The sequence below is a fragment of the Hyperolius riggenbachi genome, chromosome 8 (genome assembly GCF_040937935.1).
Source record: "Hyperolius riggenbachi isolate aHypRig1 chromosome 8, aHypRig1.pri, whole genome shotgun sequence".
NCBI lineage: Eukaryota > Metazoa > Chordata > Amphibia > Anura > Hyperoliidae > Hyperolius > Hyperolius riggenbachi.
The window spans coordinates 174,008,086-174,023,824 of NC_090653.1; the positions used below are offsets into that span (position 1 = coordinate 174,008,086).

The 15,739-nt window shown below is 46.3% G+C and overlaps 1 protein-coding gene across 2 annotated transcripts in view; it reads left to right on the top strand.

Annotated features, from left to right (window-relative positions):
* Positions 1-15,739, top strand: part of LOC137527191 (heat shock factor protein 3-like) — a 167,631-nt gene that overhangs the window by 114,848 nt on the left and 37,044 nt on the right. For both annotated transcript variants that reach the window (XM_068247672.1, XM_068247673.1), the window contains exon 8: positions 13,493-13,656. In XM_068247672.1, coding sequence (XP_068103773.1) covers positions 13,493-13,656 — 164 coding nt within the window. The remainder of the gene's footprint in view (positions 1-13,492; positions 13,657-15,739) is intronic.

Here is a 15,739-nt window from a genome sequence, read left to right on the forward strand (position 1 = left end):
TTTCAATAAGAGAGTGGAGGACTGGTAGTGAGGTTATGGGTTGAGTGATTGTGAGTAGTATGTCGTCTGCGAATAGAGATCTCTTATGTTCTATACTTCGATGTTCTACTCCTCGAATATCCGGATTAAGTCTAATGGCACAGGCCAGGGGCTCTATACTTATAGCAAAGAGAGGGGACAGAGGGCAACCTTGTCTGGTTCCATTCCTGATTTGAAAGGGCGTGGTGGGAGCAAATGGTAGTTTAACAGAAGAGGTAGGGTAAGAGTATAAAAACCGCAGGAGAGTGATAAAAGGGCCCTCAAAGCCTTGATGTTTTAACACCCGGAATAAGAAAGGCCAAGAAAGACGGTCCATGGCCTTCTCTGCATCTAAACTTAGAAGCAGAGAAGGACGACCTTCCCCATTCATGAGTGATATAAGGTCTATTGCCTTTCTGGTATTGTCTCCAGCTTGGCGACCCAGAACAAAACCTACTTGGTCGTTGTTTATGAGCGAAGGGAGTATTGGATTAAGTCGGTTAGCTAAAGCCTTAGTTATTATTTTAAGATCAGAATTTAAAAGAGAGATGGGTCGATAGCTCTGTGGCAATTGAGGGTCCTTTCCTTCTTTAGGTAAGACTGTTAGTAAGGAGTTTAGTATTGTTGAGGGGGAGATTTCTCCTTGCATAATTTTGGAGGCTAGGGTGGAGAGATGGGGTAGGAGAATATCTTGGAATTTTTTTATAATATAAATGGGGTAAGCCATCTGGGCCAGGTGATTTAGAAGATGGCATATTCTTTAGGACCTCTGCAAGTTCTGGGACAGTGATGGGAGCGTTGAGTGAATCTCGTTGGGTTTCAGTGAGTGTAGGTAAATTTAGGGGATCTAAGAATGCGTCTACTGTAGAGAAATATGTAGAATCCTCAGGATGGCCTGGAAGATTATATAATTTCTCGTAGTATGTTGTAAAGATCTGTGCTATTTTTGTTGGGTCATAGTTTACCAGGCCACTTGAATCTTTCATGAAGTATATGGTTTGCTGGGAGCCTTTTGAGTTTAATTTACGGGCCAGGATTGTGTGTGGTTTATTACCTCGCTCAAAAAATATTTGTCTAGTCCATGTGAGGCTTTTTTCGAGTTGATTTGTTTGATGAGAGCGGATATCTTGTTTTAGTTTTTGCATCTGGACAAAGTGGGTCTGTGTGGGGTTAGATTTGTACAGTGATTGGGCTTTGGATAGGGAAGATTGGAAAGATAGTAGTTTATGGGATAGAACATTTTTCCGCCTGGATCCCTCACCAATGAGTAAATCTTGGGTAAAAGCTTTGTGTGATTCCCACAGCATACCGTATGATGATACTGAGTCTATATTAGTTTGGAAAAATGATCGCAATTCCATGGTAAGCTTATCATGAAAGGTTTTATCCTGAAGTAGCATTTCATTTAACCTCCAATGTCAGGGTTTAAATGGAGTATGTAGCCAGTTGAATTGTAAGGAAACACTTTGATGGTCAGACCAGGCCACTGGATGAATATTAGATTCTGTGAGGATGGGGATTAGTGAAGTATTGGAAAAAAAATAATCTATGCGGGAATGAGGGTGTATTCGATTGATGAAGGGTTGGATATCCTCCATAAATCAATTAATTTATATTTTCGCATCAGGATCCTAAACTTACGGGAATTGCGATCATGAGTGGTACCAGGGGAGGAGGTATGCGAGGTGCTTCTGTCCATACAGGAGGAGAAGGCGAGGTTGAAATCTCCACCTAATAGGAGGGTACCCGTAGATATTTTGTGAAGCTTGGCTAGAAAGGAGGAAAGGAAAGACACTTGTGTATTGTTTGGGACATATACATTAGCCAGAGTGATCGGTTTACCTGCCAAAGTACCTACTAGTATTAAGTGATGTCCTTGAGGATCAGGTATGGATTTAGTGATCTGGAGAGAGATCTTTTTTGCATATAATCGCAACACCAACCCTTTTCGTTTGACTGGATGCTAGATGCACACCTGTATAATGTCTATTTCCCAAACGTATTGTCTCTTTTTGGCGTAAATGTGTCTCTTGAAGCATGGCCACATCTATATCCATTCTCTTAAGGTCTTGCAGCAGAGCATGTCTCTTTTGGGGGATGTTCAGGCCCTTGACATTAAGAGTAAGGATCTTAACCATTGTCTAGGTTCAGGTAGTGTACAGCAGAGGAGTGAGGCTCTGAGCATGGTGACAATAGAAAAGGAGGATAAAGACAGAAGCAGTGGGGCTTACCCAGGCTTCAGCCCCAGCTGGCGACTCCTTAGCCCCCATTAAAGCCCCCCCCCCCCCCCCCCCCCCCCCGCCACAAGTTCCCAGAACTTCCGAGTCCGATCCGACCTGCACAGAAGGAGCCGAGCCTGGCTGGGAGGAGGACTTGGGCGGGCGCTGACTGGCTATATCACCACCCACCAGCGATCAGTCACCGCCCCGGCCCACAAGGGTACAATCTGGTAGCTATAGTATAGATGTGTGTCACGTGACGACGTCCGACATCACGTCACGTGACACATGCCGAGTGCGCGCGCTCTCCTTTTCCGCCCAGCTAGTTGCCACCGACGGGAGACAGAACAGACTTCGGCAGCATCACTGACTTCTAGTTAGCAGCACTCAGTCTCACGCACACCCAGTAGCAGTGAGTGACCCAGGCACCCACGGACGGCGCACAGGACTGAAGGCTGGACTCTGGAGCCGAGCCAGTCAGTCAGCTAGACAGCCAGCAGGACTCAGGAACTCCTCCGACAAGGTGGGTGTGGTGGGTCGGGGTGTGCTGTCCTGTTTACTCCAGCCAGCCAACTGCCAAATTGTTATTTTGCAACTGTGCACCAGGCAGCCACCCAGGCCTGACTCTGAGCACCCCCCTGGGGGGCCCCAGCCCACCCACCACCAGCCAGGCCTGAGCTGTGCTGTGGCCCCCAGCCCACCCACCACCAGCCAGGCCTTAGCTGCCCTGGGGGCCCCCAACCCACCACCACCCCCCCAGGCCTGCGCTGCCTTGGGGCCCCCAGCCCACCACTACCAGCCAGGCCTGAGCTGCTCTGTGGCCCCCAGCCAACCCATTACCAGCCAGGCCTTAGCTGCCATGGGGCCCCCAGCCTATCACCACCACCAAGGCCTCAGGCCTTAGGCCCACCACCAGCTAGGCCTGAGCTGCCCTGGGCTGAGGCCCCCAGCCCACCACCTACCAGGCCTGAGCTGCCCTGGGGGTCCCCAGCCCACCACCACCCAGGCCTGAGCTGCCTTGGGGCCCCCAGCCCACCACCACCACCCAGGCCTGAGGCCTCCAGCCCACCACCAGCCAGGCTTGAGGTTCCCTGGGGCCCCCAGTCCACCATCACTAGCCTGACTACATATACTGGGGACATCTATACACCTGGGGACACTGGCTGTCTGTCATTATGTGCATTACCTGGTGAAATGCTGTCTCTCATTACTTGCATTTACTGGGGAAATGCTGTCTGTCGTTATGTGCATTTACTGGGGAAACGCTGTCTGTCATTACATGCATTTACTGGGGTGAAAAGCTGTCTCTTATGTGCATTTACTGGGGTGAAAAACTGTCTCTTATGTGCATTTACTGGGGTGAAAAACTGACTCTTATGTGCATTTACGGGGGTGAAAAGCTGTCTCTTATGTGCATTTACGGGGGTGAAAAGCTGTCTCTTATGTGCATTTACGGGGGTGAAAAGCTGTCTCTTATGTGCATTTACGGGGGTGAAAAGCTGTCTCTTATGTGCATTTACGGGGGTGAAAAGCTGTCTCTTATGTGCATTTACAGGGGTGAAAAGCTGTCTCTTATGTGCATTTACGGGGGTGAAAAGCTGTCTCTTATGTGCATTTACGGGGGTGAAAAGCTGTCTCTTATGTGCATTTACGGGAGTGAAAACTGTCTCTTATGTGCATTTACGGAGGTGAAAAGCTGTCTCTTATGTGCATTTACTGGGGTGAAAAGCTGTCTCTTATGTGCATTTACTGGGGTGAAAAGCTGTCTCTTATGTGCATTTACGGGGGTGAAAAGCTGTCTCTTATGTGCATTTACGGGGGTGAAAAGCTGTCTCTTATGTGCATTTACGGGGGTGAAAAGCTGTCTCTTATGTGCATTTACGGGGGTGAAAAGCTGTCTCTTATGTGCATTTACGGGTGAAACGCTGTCTGTCATTATGTGCATTTGCTTCATATTTTTTTTATGTAACTACATTAGCTGGTACAACTACATTACAGTTAGCCCCGCCCACATGTCATGACCATACCCCTTTTTCTCGCCACTTTGCGCACTGCAAATTCCCCCCTGTAAGCCCCACCTGCCAGCCCTTGTGCCCCCTTTGAGCCCCCCCAAAAATCTGAAGCTGGAGCCGCCACTGGACAGAAGTAAGGTAAATCAAGGTAGGCAGAAGATATTAGCAACAACATCATAAACAAAATCAACCAGATTAAGCCACTGTAAAAATTGTGGTCACATATAGTGACAGCTAAAAAGGTAAAAAGCTGTCTAAATGAGAGTCCTGGAGGAACCTGGGCCCCAAGAGGACCAGGATGCTCCTGGGACAACTCTCCGGAGGCGGATGCCGGAACTTCCAGACGGCAGCCCAAAACGTACAAATCAGAGAGTGAACAGAAATTAACAGGGAGAGACCCAAAATGGCAACAGGTTTAAGGCCCAAAATGGTGACAAGTATATATAGCTATGCATCTATGTTTTAATCACATTGTCGTTTCACCAAAAAAGCAGAAAGGGCACAAATATCCGCCTTTTATAAAAGTAGGCAGCAGGGTTCAGCTTAAAGGGATACTGTAGGGGGGTCGGGGGAAAATGAGGTGAACTTACCCGGGGCTTCTAATGGTCCCCCGCAGACATCCTGTGTTGGCGCAGCCACTCCCCAATGCTCCAGCCCCGCCTCCGGTTCACTTCTGGAATTTCTGACTTTAAAGTCAGAAAACCACTGCGCCTGCGTTGCGGTGTCCTCGCTCCCGCTGATGTCACCAGGAGTGTACTGCGCAGACACAGACCATACTGGGCCTGCGCTGTGCGCTCTTGATGACATCAGCGGGATCGAGGACACGGCAACGCAGGCGCAGTGGTTTTCTGACTTTAAAGTCAGAAATTCCAGAAGTGAACCGGAGGCGGGGCCGGAGCATCGGTGAGCGGCTGCGCCAACACAGGATGTCTGCGGGGGACCATTAGAAGCCCCGGGTAAGTTCAGCTCATTTTCCCCCGACCCCCCTACAGTATCCCTTTAAGTCCTGTATAGAAAAAGAAGTGAAAAAGGAAAAAGCACAGCTTTGCCTAAAACAAATTTGTTCAGGTGGATGAAGCTTCCATAGAGTCTGATTCTTGCGGATAGGTAAGGCTCCGAATCAGGACTCTGGACCAGTCAGTGACATGGCGGGCTTTCCGTGGGGGAGATAGTGCATTAGGAGAGCGTAGATGCTGGATCGAGCTGGGTGTGGGGGCTTTAAAGAGAACCCGAGGTGGGTTTGAAAAATATAATCTGCATACAGAGGCTGGATCTGCCTATACAGCCTAGCCTCTGTTGCTATCCCAAACCCCCCTAAGGTCCCCCTGCACTCTGCAATCCCTCATAAATCACAGCCACGCTGCTGACAAACAGCTTGTCAGAGCTGGCTGTGTTTATCTCTATAGTGTCAGTCTGCTGCTCTCCCCGCCTCCTGCAGAACTCCAGTCCCCGCCTGCATCCCTTCCCTTCCTGCTGATTAGAGGGAAGGGATGGGGGCAGGGACCGGAGCTATGCAGGAGGCGGGGGAGCAGCTGAGACTGACACTACAGATGTAAACACAGCCTCACAGTACGGCTGTGATTTATGAGGGATTGCAGAGTGCAGGGGGACCTTAGTGGGGTTTGGGATAGCAACAGAGGCTGTGCTTTATAGGCAGATCCAGCCTCTGTATGCAGATAACATTCTTTAAACACACCTCGGGTTCTCTTTAAGGCCCAGTTGTCGTAGAAACACACTTTGTCATAGGGTCTGACAAAGTGAAGGTGGCCCCATTTCTGGATACTGAAAGGCAAAAAGGGAACCCCCATTTATATTGTATATTGGCATCTCTGAGTAGCTGAGTAATCTGCTTAAAAGCTCTGCGTTTCGCCAGTGTGATGAGTGACAAGTCATTATAGACATGCAGTTCATCTCCTTTGAATGTAATGGAGGGTAATTTCCTTAGTGCTTTAAGAACAGCTTCTTTAGCCTCAAAGTAATGTAAACGAGCGATGATATCCTTAGGTCTTTGTAAAGTTGGTTGGCGTTCCCCTAAGGATCTATGTGCTCTATCAATGCGCCAAAGTTCATCCGGCAGATCAGGGACTACAGATTTGAAAAATTCTGTGATATGAGGCACAATTTGGTCTGGTTTAACTGTCATGGAGACCCCTTTAATACGAAGGTTTTGTCTGCGTTCTCTGTTTTCACTATCTTCCTGGGCGATTCGCAGTGACTTTAGATCAGAAAGCATGACTGCCTGCTCTTCTTCTAAGTCTGCCTGCTTCAGGGTTATAGCATCTACCATACTCTCCCCTCCAGAGCATTAGTGCGTTCCCCTAGGCCTGAAATGTCTGCTTTTAGCTCCTGCATAGCTGTGAGCATGATCTGCTGGAGTGAGGAGTGCATGGAGCAGTAATGTCTGTCCAGCGCAGATTCAAGCATGGCTGCAGTTATGGGAGCAGTGTCTGATGATATACTGGCCTGAGCGGTGGGTGGATCAGCGCTGTTTGCGAGCTCGGCGCCTTCTTGGGACCCGGCGGGGCGGACGTATCGATCCATGGCTCCCTTCTGTCCTGTTGTTTTGGACGCAGCTTTCGGGGGCATCAGCTGCGCGGGGTGTTGGGCTATCGTTCCCGCTGAGAGCCGCGTGATGAAGGCTGCGGTGAAGCTTTGTGCGGCTCGGCAGAGTGGGCTGGAGCTGACGGGTTAAGCGGCCATCTTAGTCGCGCCGCGCATGCGCCTTTCAATTTTTAAAACTTTTAACCACTTCCCAACTGAGGGGTTTTACCCCTTGACCACCAGAGCAATTTTCGCCTTTCAGCGCTCCTTCCATTCATTCGTCTATAATTTTATCATTACTTATCGCAATGAAATGAACTATATCTTGTTTTTTTCGCCACCAATTAGGCTTTCTTTAGGTGGGACATTATGCCAAGAATAATTTTATTCTAAATGTGTTTTAATGGGAAAATAGGAAAAAATTTATTATTTTTCAGTTTTCGCCCTTTATAGTTTTTAAATAATGCATGCTACTGTAATTAAAACCCATTAAATGTATATGCCTATTTATCCCGGTTATAAAACCGTTTAAATTATGTCCCTATCACAATGTTTGCCGCCAATATTTTAGTTGGAAATAAAGGTGCATTTTTTTCAGTTTTGCGTCCATCCCTAATTATAAGCCCATAGTTTATAAAGTAACAGTGTTATACCCTCTTGACATAAATATTTAAAAAGTTCAGTCCCTAAGGTAACTATTTATGTTTTTTTTTATTGTAAATTTTTTATTTATTTTTTAATTACAAAAAAAAAAACAAAATTGGGGAGTGTGGGAGGTAAGGAGTTAATTTTTTGTGTAAAACAAGTTTATTTGTGTGTAGAAAATGGTTAGGGTGTAGTTTTACTATTTGGCCACAAGATGGCAATATTACCAATTTGTTTCATGCTACCTGCAAGCGTCCTTCCGGACTCTTGCAGGAAGTAGAAAGAGGCTGGGACTTTGTTATTTTTTCACAATGATCGCGCTGCTCAGCCGAGCGGCAGCAGGTCATTGCGGGGCTTAGATCAACGAACGGGAATGGATTTTCCCGTTCGTTGATCTCTGGGCGAGCGGGCGGCGGCGTGTTTACTAGCGGCGGGCGGCGTGTTTACGAGCGGGAACGCGGACAGCGGCGGGAGTGCGCAAAGTACGGATTTCTCCGTCCCTGGGGGTGAAAGGATGGAAAAAGGGGCGGAGAAATCCGTACGCGCGGGGGTAAAGTGGTTAAATACTGTTTTTATTCTTTTGGCGCCTCTGTTCTCAAATATAAACAAATAATGTCTAAGTAGCTGTGTAAACATTTTCCTATTTTTCATGTTAAATATCAGAGGCAAAAGCTTTAATTCATTGTGCATAAGATTTAGCTCTATTGGGACAAATCATTTGCAAAGGGGTGTCTGTTTCAATGCACAGCCAGTGTTGTTTATTGCATATCACAGACTACAGAGTATTTTTTCCTGAAAACCCAAAACATATATGAAAAGCTGTGCTGTAACCTGTAACCGACAATTACAAGTTTAAAACATTTCCTCTGCTCTCTTGCAGACGGCTCAGAAACATGCAGCTTCTTCTGAGAGCTTCCTCACACAGTTACACATAGAGATAACAGTGAGGGAAATCCCCCCCCCCCCCTCACCTCATTAACTCTCCCGTCAGAAATGAGCAGACAGTGCCGTCAGTTCAGAGTGAACGGAATTTGTTACAGTAAACAAAAGAGATAAGCCAATGAAATGTATACATCATTATTTACCAGCACTTCAGGAACTCTCTCAATCCCAGGTTAAAAAACACGTTAATCGATAGTATCCCTTTAAAGAGAACCCGAGGTGGGATTTAATTATATTAGTGGGGCACAGAGGCTGGTTGTGCACACCATCACCAGCCTCTGTTGCCCTATGGTGTGCCCCCAGGACCCCCCTGCGATCTGCTGTCCCCTCCGCCATGCTAGCGACACGCAGCGTGTCGCCAGCCCAATGTTTACCTATGCGGTGTCTGTCAGCGCCGCTCCCCCGCCTCCTCTGTATCGGCGCTACCCGCCCGCGTCCCTTCCCTCCAATCAGCGGGAGGGAAGGGACGCGGGCGGGCAGCGCCGATACAGAGGAGGCGGGGGAGCGGCGCTGACAGACACCGCATAGGTAAACATTGTGCTGGCGACACGCTGCGTGTCGCTAGCACGGCGGAGGGGACAGCAGATCGCAGGGGGGTCCTGGGTGCACACCATAGGGTACCAGAGGCTGGTGATAGTGTGCACAACCAGCCTCTATGCCCCACTAATATAATTAAATCCCACCTCGGGTTCTCTTTAAGTCAGGTGTGTGTATGGATAGCAATTTTTCAGAAGCGGCACCCCGAAGGTTAGCTTCTTGGTTCTTCCTTCAGTTACCACACTGCAGCTGTTCCAAATGTATATCCTTCTCAACCAGATGCAATATATCACAGAAGAGTAACAGCGCTATGTGGTCCACATCAGGATACTACCATAAGTTCATTCCACCTCCAGAGATCCCACATAGGTGTATTAGTACCTAAGTGTGCAGCTTAGTGCATCAAAAACATAAAGGGATTCTCTCTTTATTTGAGTAAAAGTTCCAAGAATGCAGCAAATGACACTCACATATAGAGGGTCCTACTCCAGTAGGAACCCTCTCCGCAATATACACTTCCCACTCAATTTGGTACTACGTAGAAATACTTGAACTCAGGTATACTGCATTGCCTGCTCTTGTTCCGACTAGTTTCGGCCTTCTGCCATCATCAGGGGATACGAGAGCTGGCGGGCAACTTGCAAATATATATAGTAATAAATGAAGACCATAATTACCTCCCCCGTGTGTGTCTACGGGTGAGTCTGTGGCTGCCGGTCGCGCTGCAATGACTTCCGGTGTGTGGCTCTATTACTTCCAGTGCGCAGCCAGCAAGCCTGACGTGACATCATTGGAGCGCATATTATCATGCGACCATAAGGTCTCATCACTGTTTGGTGCATAGTGTGCGCAGTGATGCGACTTTATGGTAGCATTATAGTATGGAGCGCATATGTGCTCCAATGATGTCACGTCAGGCTGCTGGCTGCGCACCGGAAGTAATAGAGGTGCACACCGGAAGTAGTTCTAGCGGCGAACGGCAGCCACAGACTCAGCTGTAGACCCACACGGGGGAGGTAATTATGGTCTTCATTTATTACTATATATATTTGCAAGTTGCCCGCCAGCTCTCGTATCCCCGGACGGCGGCGGAAGGCTGAAACTAGTCGGGACGAGAGCGGGCAATGCTGCATACCTGAGTGCAAGTATTTCTACGTAGTACCACATTGAGTGGGAAGTGTATATTGCGGAGAGGGTTCCTACTGGAGTAGGACCCTCTATATGTGAGTGTCATTTGCTGCATTCTTGGAACTTTTACTCAGTGTCTTCTGAAATTTCAAATGAGAGAATCCCTTTGTTTTTTTGATGCACTGAGCTGCACATTTAGGTACTAATACACCTATGTGGGATCTCTGGAGGTGGAATGAACTTATGGTAGTATCCTGATGTGGACCACATAGCACTGTTGCTCTTCTGTGATATAGGTGTGTGTATGGGCCTTAAGAGTGGTTAAAATAGTTTACTTCAGGAAGTATATCTGCATTTAAAAAGCGCTTGGTTGCTTTCCTTGTATTGGAGGGCATCTATGGCTATATTACTATGGTAGGTAATTCCTGGGAGAGTTGATCCAGGGATTTATCAGTCATCGAGAAGGAAGTAGGCAAGGAATTTTTCCCTTTAAAGTCTAATTGGCCTCGGCCTTGTAAGGTTTTTCACCTTCCTTTGAATCAACTGAGATATGTGAAGGTTCAGGAGTGTTCTTTGTTTTTCCCCCAACCAAAACTATATTACTATGTTATAGTGTATTCAGTCCTTTTCTTAACTGTCCCTCAGGGGTGCTCACAATCTAATCCCTACCATAGTCTTTCATTGTCTTATGTTCCTATTATAGTCTCAGTCCAATTTGAGGGGGGGGAAGTACATACCCTATCTGTTCAGTTTTAGGATATAAGAGGAAATCTGAGTACCTGGGTTGTAGGGCGGGCAAGGCGGGAGTGCAATCTACTATGTCATCATGCCATCCAGTTCTTCATTTGAGCACTTAAACAGAAAATATGAAACTCCAGGATACTGTATTTTCTGGACCATAAGACTCACTTTTTCAACCCGAGACGTGGAGGAAAAGAGTCACTGCATCTTATAGTCCAAATGCAGGGAGTTCCTGACTTGTGAATGCCTGCTAATATGAGCCTCCAACCCGCCGCAACGTCCTGGACTCCCTCTCCCTCTACTGTACCCATGCAGAGAGGGACAAAAAGGGGCATAGGTGGGGACATAGGATGACACAAAGGGGACAGAAGAGGAGAGAGGGAGACACATGAGGTACAAAGGGGGCATAATCCACAAGATGTCCCTTCACCATGGATGCACCTGTTTGGTATATATTTTTTCCCTTGGTTTTCGTCCTCTAAACCTAGGTGCGTCTTATGGTCAGGAGCGTCTTATAGTCCGAAAAATACGGTAATTCTGTTTACCATTACTACATAGACCATGACACATAAGTTTATTTTTACTCCAGGTTTGCTTTAACCTCCTTTAGCGGTATGATTCTTCCCATATTTTATCTTCTAAAAGCAGTGCACTGTTTTCCCTGTAAAGAATAAGACTGCTGGTATAGGCAGCCAGAGAGTGACCCCATTACAAGTAGCTAAAGTATATACGCCCCCCCAGGCAGTGCCCCCTCCCCAATGTGACAGTGGTCTCAGCTTAGAGATGGGGAGCCTCGGATGACACGGAGAATATTGGCTGCTGTGGCTGGGTTAAGTGATCGAGAGCTCTGCTGTGCACTCTGCACCTAGCCCTTCTAGCGGTCTCTACAAGCGTAGGTTAGGGTTACTACTAATTGCAGTAATACGTAAGCCCGAGCTACATTCAGGATTACCACCTAGGGGGTTAAAGCAGAAAAAAGATGTGCAAATAAAGGCTGGACTAAATAGTAAGGTAATTGTGGTATCTATACTGATGGATATTGCACTGATTAAAGATGAAGTGTACAAGGTGGAATATCAATCATCGTTAAAGAGACTTTGAAGTCTCAAAAAAAAACTTTTTATTTAATAAAAGTGTTAAACCTAATAGCCCTAACTAAAACACTGCATTCCCGCCACTCTAATCTAACTAAATCCCCCCAAACTCCCCGGGGAGCGCTGCCTCTCCCCCACCCCTCTGTCTTCCTTCACTGAGAGGGGCGGGGGAGAGGCGGAGATCCGCCGCTGACAGACGCGTGTGAGGCAGGGCTGCGGCTCATAGCCCTGCCTCACACGGAAGCGCTTAGGGCAGCAAAATCCACGACCAAGAAAGTCGTGTATTTTGCAGGGGAGAGGGAGGGGGGAGTTGGTGGGGATTTAGATTGTTTACAGCGGCAAGGATGCTGCGGCTTAGTTAGGGCTATTAGGTTAAACATTTATTACATAAAAATATGTTTTTTTAGACACTGCAGTGTCTCTTTAAAGAGTAACTGTTAGGCAAAAAAAAAAGCTAATTTAAACCTCTATTCTCCTGTGTTAAACAGTTTGGAAGGAAGCCAACAAGGCAATACTGAAGTTAAAAAGATATCTTACTTTTTTGTTGGCTGAATAGCAATCCTCTTTATCCCCAGGCTGCTAAGGAGGCCGCAGGCCGCATAACAGAAGGTGCAGAGCATGCTGGGAGTTTTTTTCTCTCCACTGCACTCTCTGGTCCTCCCCTTCATTTCCCTATCCCGCTCTAAGCCTGCTTTCACAGTGGGGCGTTACAACAGCCTGTAACGCAGCCCAACTCACAGCACTGAAAAATCAATGTGCTGTTCACAGTGCACACGTTGCATTAGAGTATACTGCACAAGCCCACTATTCCTAGCCACATGGCTAATTAATATTCACTGCACTGTAGTGTTGTCCAGATCATGAACGATTCGGATCTTTGATCTGGATCTTTTTTGTGAGTCGAATCCGAGATTCGGTTCACAGTGGATGTCTGGAAGAAACAGGAACTGCAGCTTCTGTACACAAGCACAATCTTCCTGCTGCATCTCTCCCTTCCCCATTAGCACCCTCAATGTGCCCTCATTCTCCTGCACCTCTCACTCTGCTGCAAAAGATTCAAAGATTCGGATCTTTTCAATGATCCGATTCGAATCATCCAAATCATTGAAAAGACCCAGACTACCCAGTATAAAACTAAAACGGCTCACCTCTGTTCATCTGATCCCCCCCCCCCCCACACACACACACACTGACCGCACAATCGCCCGCACCCCCCCTGAGTGACAGACAATATGCCCCATTAGACCAGAGACTGGTGGGAGTGTCTGAGGGCTGGGACTTGGGAGGGCTAAAGAATCATCAATCAGGAAGCAGGGTAAGGGAGGATATTACATCACAATTGGCTTCAGACAAGACAGTCAAAGATGGAACTTGCCATGAACTGTCAGGAGCATCAATCTCTGCAAATACTATATAAAAATTCTGTGAAATCCAAACGTGGACAGTGAAATACATATGTAATGTAAGCACAGCCAATATTTAGCTGAGACCTTATACCTAACAGCTCCTCTTTTTTTCTTTTTTCTTAGATAACCATCATGTTGCCATTTCTGATTGCATGATGAACATTTCTCTGAAATTAAAATCATATGCAGAATTACTTTTGTATTTATAGGTTGGCTTTTCTTCACAAAACTCTGGGTGTTCTACGAACAATTCTCTGGAAATCCATGAGGTCTTCAGTGTTGCAGATGCTTCACCAGAAAATTACATCCAACCTAAAGAACAAATTAACAATATTGTCGATCCAGCAATGAAGGTTGACCCTGAAATCAATGAGTAAGTTCCAGTTTTCTTTCCCTTGTAGTTATTTTAAAGTGGACCTGAACTCGGAACATTCTCTCTGCTCTAAAAGACACGCAACAGCATAATAACCTTTAAACAAAAAACATTTATTTGTTGCAGCTGATAAAAATCCTGCAATAATTCTGCAGTGTGTCTACTTACTGATTCATGGAAGTAGACCTCTTGTTAACATCCTATGCTTTCATATGAGTTTTATAAAGTGTACAGAGGCGCCACAAGGATAAAATATGCCAAAATCGTATAAAACCTTCAGGAGGCAGTGGTGGACCAGCCACTCCAAAACAGACACGACACTGTCGATTGAGGTAGTCACAATTTATTCACATACTCCTAGAAACTACTGGCAACGCGTTTCACGGGTATATTCCTCTTCTTCAGGCAATAACAAATAGGAGTACACACAGTACAGTCTCAAGGTCATGATAAGTGCCTCTGCTTATAGTGACCTTGAGACTGTACTGTGTGTACTCCTATTTGTTATTGCCAGAAGAAGCGGGAATATACCCGCAAAATTCGTTGCCAGTAGTTTCTAGGAGTATGTGAATAAATTGTGACTACCTCAATCGACAGTGTCGTGTCTGTTTTGGAGCGGCTGGTCCACCACCGCCTCCTGAAGGTTTTATACGATTTTAGCATATTTTATCCTTGTGGCGCCTCTGTACACCTTTACAAATCAAGATATCCACCCATGGTGGAAGGGTGGTACACCCTCTTTTTCCTCTATCCACAGAGAGCGACATCTTAGTCCTGAGTGGGGACAGGGCTAATCTCTTCACCTGCCTTTACAGTGGTTGCCTTAGGGGCAACCCCAGTTTGTAGGTATAATACTTATTTTCATTATTCCCTTCCTGTTCCAATACTTACTACACTATTGGGCTCTCTGTTTTTTTCTTTATATTTCATATGAGTTAATCTGCCGTGGCAGTCATGTGACACAGAGAGAGACCAGATCACAATTTGTGATTAGACACTAATGAGAAGAAATTAAAAAGGCTAAACTCTAAATACATACAGGGTGCATTTCTCTATCTTTTCCTTCTGTCTTGTGCAATAGTTTAGGTCCACTTTAACAGGTGTTCAAAGGTATGCTCCAAGCGTCTGCTGAGGGTACCCAAAACCCCCCAATATTTAGATTTTGCTGTGCATGAGCTGCATTTAGAACCATGAATATTTTTTTTCCATTTATTAGATCCTAATTAGTGCTGCTGTGTGTTCCAACTGCTGCCTGCCGCCGTGCCGTGCATAGGACGACTTATGCAGTATGCTGATTACTACAGTTGCCAAAAGTATGATTGCCATAAAGTGGAAAGACTCAAGGTCCCACACATTTTAAGGGGGTGGATTGAACGAAAGAATGTGCTGGAAGGAGGAGCAAGGAATAACTTTATGAGATTCGCCTGGCATTTATTGGTCAATAGGGAGTACATTTTACAATAAAAAGTAATGAGTATGATAGGATGTATAGACACGAGGGTAATGGAGTGGAGATAGTTACAGGATAAATGTGCTAGGTTGGATGAATAGTGTAAGGCTAGGTTTCCATTTATGCGAAAACGGGCTGATTCCCCGGCCACAAATTCGGATGAAATTTGGCAGCCTATAGATAGTCTATGCAGAACATCCCAATTTGAGGCAAGGGAAAAATCTGATGCCCTGCAGCATAATGATCGCATCACCCATCCGAATCCCAAAGCCGAGAGGGATTGGGCTGCGAGACACGTCACAGCTGTGCCGGCATCGCGTCTCGCAAGACCCATGCCGAACACAGTGGAAAGGATCCCAAAGTGTGAATGAAGACATGAATGGAACTCGATTGTGATGATTACGGACCAATTAGACTTTTTATATGATGGTGCTTTTTGCCTTAATTCACAAATGAACCAGAAGGCTGCTAATGCAGCAAATTAGCAAGGTTTCACAGTTAAAAATAAAGCTAAAATGGACTATGATGCAAACAAGGCCCAAATGCCATAGGAGCACTGCTATGAATTGTATATCTTAGGCTGGGCAAAATTTTTACAATTTTTATAGTTTGATGATGGAGTAATAAAACACA